We start from the raw sequence: 4,511 nt of genomic DNA on the forward strand, positions 1-4,511 counted from the left end.
ATATATATATATATAAATCATCATCATCTGTTGTCCATGCTGGTAGGGGTTGGGATAAAGATAGTTATGGCTGCTGTATGAGGTTACCCAGGGTTTCAAGTCCATAAAGCACTTAGCTTTATAGTCTCTTCAGACAGGCATTAGGGTCTGAGAGAGATGCTGTAAAGCCAAGTGCTTTATCAACGTGAAACCTTGAGTAACTCCTTAGAGCAGCCATAACTATCTTTATCTAATTACTTTATCTAATTACTCTACTGCTCTGTAACTTAGAGTGTGCTTCTCTTTCGGATTTATGATTTACTGATAATGTGTGTGTGTGTGTATACACGTGTATGTGTGTGTGCATGCACACACATATATATATATATGCATACGTGTATCCATAACAAAACAAGAAATTGGAAAATTTATTGTTATTATTTATTCACTATTGCACATGTTTCATTTGCTAATAGGAATTATAGAGTTTTACATGTTAAAGAGACATATAAGGAACTTTCTATCAGAAATTCTTCAGACAAATAAATTAAATAATATAAAATTTATAGTTAGATGAAGTGTTTATATTTAGTTAGTAATCAGGAGCCATATTGACAGTTATGAGTGAGGAAGGAAGAGCAAATTTGATATTACAGAAGAGAAAAGAGTGGGAGTTACACACACACACACACATTCAGATACACACACGCTTTTATACATATAATGGGGATGTATATAAAATCATACACATGCAGGCATGGATGTGTGGTAAGAAGCTTGCTTCCCAAACACATGGTTCTGGATTCAGTCCCACTGCATGGCACCTTGGGTAAATGTCTTCTACTATACCCTCAGGCCGACCAAAGCTTTGTGAGTGGATTTGGTAGACAGAAACAGAAAGAATCCCGTTATATATATATGAATATATTCATGTGTGTGTCTGTGTTTGTCCCATCACTTGACAACCGATGTTCGTGTGTTTATGTCCCCATAACTTAGCAGTTCAGCAAAAATGGATCGATAGAATAAGTACCAGGCTTACAAAGAATAAGTCCTGGGTTGATTTCTTCAACTAAAAAAGCAGTGCTCCAGCATGGCTGCAGTCAAACGACTGAAACAAATAAAGAATGTACAGATTTAGAGGGATATAAAGGAATTTATATATGTTCCAAAGGAAACAGCTCAAGCTCAAGCGAAATTGTGATGGCACCTGTGCCCAGCGTCGCCTTCTGGCACTTGTGCCCGCGGCATATGTAAGGACTTTCGAGCAATATCGTTGCCAGTGCCCCTGGACTGGCTCTTGTGTGGGTGACAGATAAAATACACCATTTTGAGCGTGGCCGTTGCCAGTACCGCCTGACTGGCCTTCGTGCCAGTGGCACGTAAAAAGCACCCACTACACTCTCTGAGTGGTTGGCGTTAGGAAGAGCATCCAGCTGTAAAAACTCTGCCAAATCAGATTGGAGCCTGGTGTAGCCATCTGGTTTCACCAGTCCTCAGTCAAATCGTCCAACCCATGCTAGCATGGAAAGCGGACGTTAAACGACGATGATGATGATGATGATATGTGTATATATACATACATATATATACACACACACATATACATATATCATCATCATTTTAATATCTAGTTTCCCCTGCTTGTATGGGCTAGACTTTATTGAGGTAGATTTTTTATGGTCAGATGCCTTTCCTGTCGCTAATCCTCACCTGTTTCCAGGCAAGGTAATATTTCTACATGGCCAGATATGTTCTTGCAGAACATTGGAAATAAATGATACTGCTTGTATGACAGTGATAATCATTTTCCATGTCAAAAGGTAACATACACACATGCACACACATACACGCACGCACACACACACACATGATGGACTCCTTTTAGTTACAATCTACCAAATTCACTTACAAGGTTTTGATCAGCCTGAGGTAGACTCTTGCCCAAGATGTCACGCAGTAGGACTGAACTCAGAACCATGTGATTGAGTAGCAAACTTCTTACTACACAACTACACTTGCACCTATACAATATAAAATGCACACACATACACACCCGCTCCCATACATGAACGTTAATCTTGAGCACATTAAAATATTTTTTAAGTGACTGAGTACTATGTATCTCCTGCACTAGTCTTACGGCTCTGTGTGTGTGTGTGCGTATGGCTAGAGAAGGAGACATACAGACAGATTATATCTCCTGTAATAGAAACCATAAATCACTTTAGTTTTTATATTTTCATTTATTTTATAATCGAACTTATTGTAATAATCATTTATATTTCTTAATAAGACACATGTATCTTCATATCGATATTACATCACGTATATGACATTTTCTTTCGGAAGCCGAGCTATTGTGATATTAGGAAAATGTCAACCTTTATTACTTTTTATATCAGAATATCCATTACTAGTGGAAATTATTTTCAATATAAAAGATTTAGTAAAATCTCGACTCGCTTTAGACGAGCAATTTGCGAGCGATAGTTGGTTATTATTCATTATATCAGAAATTATGGGGTTCATTATTGTGACTTTGATGCTGTTGGAATTAATTACAATATTGGTATGTTGAAACTGACCCTAAGTTCTCCGCGTACCTTCATCATTATTCGTAATTCTTCGATATTTTATCCCCTCACTCCATTAAAAAGAAAAATAATGTATAACCAATTTAAATTTTTGGTACTATTTTTAAATCTAAACGACAGCAAGAAATAGAAATTACAGAGAGAGAGAGAGAAAAAAAACTAAAATCATAGGTGGAAATTTTTTAAAAAAGCAATAGGAATATAAACCATCATTAATAATCAACTGTCATTTACGAACCAACAGGATCAATTTCTGTTTATTAATATTATTAATTAAAATATATATATATATTAAAATATATAAATAGCTATTTCATAATTTCGTAATGAAAAGGGGCATTTTCGTTTTCTTTTTTTCTTCTTCAAACAATCTTTGATCTGATTGAGAAAAATTTTAGAATGCTATCAATTTAAAAGACTACATAAGATTCTTAACCATTTTATTATTAGGAAGCAAGCCACACTGACAACTGTATTCGTCTTAATTTCTAGCGGTAGGAAAGAGAAAGTATGCTGCCTGTATACAATATTAAATTATTAGCAGGTGTAGGAGTAACGCCCAATCAATGAAAATCGAAATCACCTGTATACGTTACAATGGATGAATGGTACGAGAATTATTTTAACAGACTGCTTTTACATATATATATGTATATATATATAAGAACATTGTGCCATTTATATAAATATATATATACAGTTATAAACACACACTAAGAGAAAGATTGCTTCATCATACTAACCTCCATTCTATCAACAGAATATTTTAGCAGACATAATCAGTTGTTTGTTGTTTTCTTTCTTTCACACCCTCTTCTTTTCACTTTACATTTGCTTCTCGATGGCTCTCCATTTAGACAAGCACTCACGCATACCGTTCTTACAAAGTTAGCTCCCTTGATATTTCCGTATCACAACAGCTTGTTGACATATGTACATTACCTAAATATGTGTGTGTATGTATGTGTACATGTGTGTGTATAGTTGTAGGCTTGTGACTGTGTGTTGGGTTATGCTCTTTAGATTTTTTTTTCATTAATATTAACTAATTCTAATTTATATTAATGGATATACGTATCTAAACATTAAAATCCGAAAGATCAAAATGATAATTATGTGCTGACTAAAAACGTAAACAAATCGTGCATCGTCTGCTGAATAAACGTCAAACCGACAAGGGTGCCTCTGTTGTTATGGTAAGGGGAACCATTATAGTACCGAGGTCGAATGCAATTCAATATGAATATATTGGGGTGCATCTCTACTGAGAAAAATAACGCTGTTTTAAAAATTATACAAATCCATGTGCATGCAACTCATATTAAATTACTTGACATTTGAACTGTTTATCTTTATCCCATAATTTTTTTTTTCAATGAATTTTTTTTTTTAGGAATACTCCGTCAACGGTGGGTTTCGATTTGGAATGTCGCTGAAATTTCCTTCGAGAACGAGGATCCCCCTATCTTGTCCCAGAAAGTCGCTCGACCAACTAGAAATAGTGACCAATTGTCTATAGAATCTACTCAGCCGTCTTTATAACGGGAAGACACATTGGATAGTAGCCTATGTTCGATAGAGAAAAGATGGAATGATCACGATAGGAAAGCGCTTGCTCATAGATTTGCTTGATCAGGGCTAGCATGTGGAAATAATAACAAGTGAACGATGTGCTAACCATTACACACACTCACTCACACACATACACAGACAAGATAGATAGATAGATAGATAGATTATAGATAGATAGATAGCGAGAGAGAGAGAGAGAGAGAGAGAGAGAGAGAGAGAGAGAAAGAGAGAGAGTGTATACTCAATATATGTAGTAGAGTTTATTGGAAGCTAGTATTTCACTTCATCGTCACTCATTCCCATTCCATTTTCTTTTTCCTCGGATTATATTTTATGGGTTCGAAAGTATAAATGAAATTAGAT

General features: G+C 35.3%; 1 protein-coding gene across 1 annotated transcript in view; it reads right to left on the bottom strand.

Annotated features, from left to right (window-relative positions):
- LOC106872778 (uncharacterized) overlaps nt 1-3,601 on the bottom strand; it is a 23,059-nt gene extending 19,458 nt beyond the window's left edge. Inside the window, exon 1 of the mRNA XM_014919877.2 lies at nt 3,320-3,601. Within this exon, the coding sequence (XP_014775363.2) occupies nt 3,320-3,325 (6 nt within the window). The 5' untranslated portion in view covers nt 3,326-3,601. The remainder of the gene's footprint in view (nt 1-3,319) is intronic.
- Nucleotides 3,602-4,511: the final 910 nt, after the last annotated feature.

The sequence above is a fragment of the Octopus bimaculoides genome, chromosome 1, assembly GCF_001194135.2.
Source record: "Octopus bimaculoides isolate UCB-OBI-ISO-001 chromosome 1, ASM119413v2, whole genome shotgun sequence".
Lineage (NCBI taxonomy): Eukaryota > Metazoa > Mollusca > Cephalopoda > Octopoda > Octopodidae > Octopus > Octopus bimaculoides.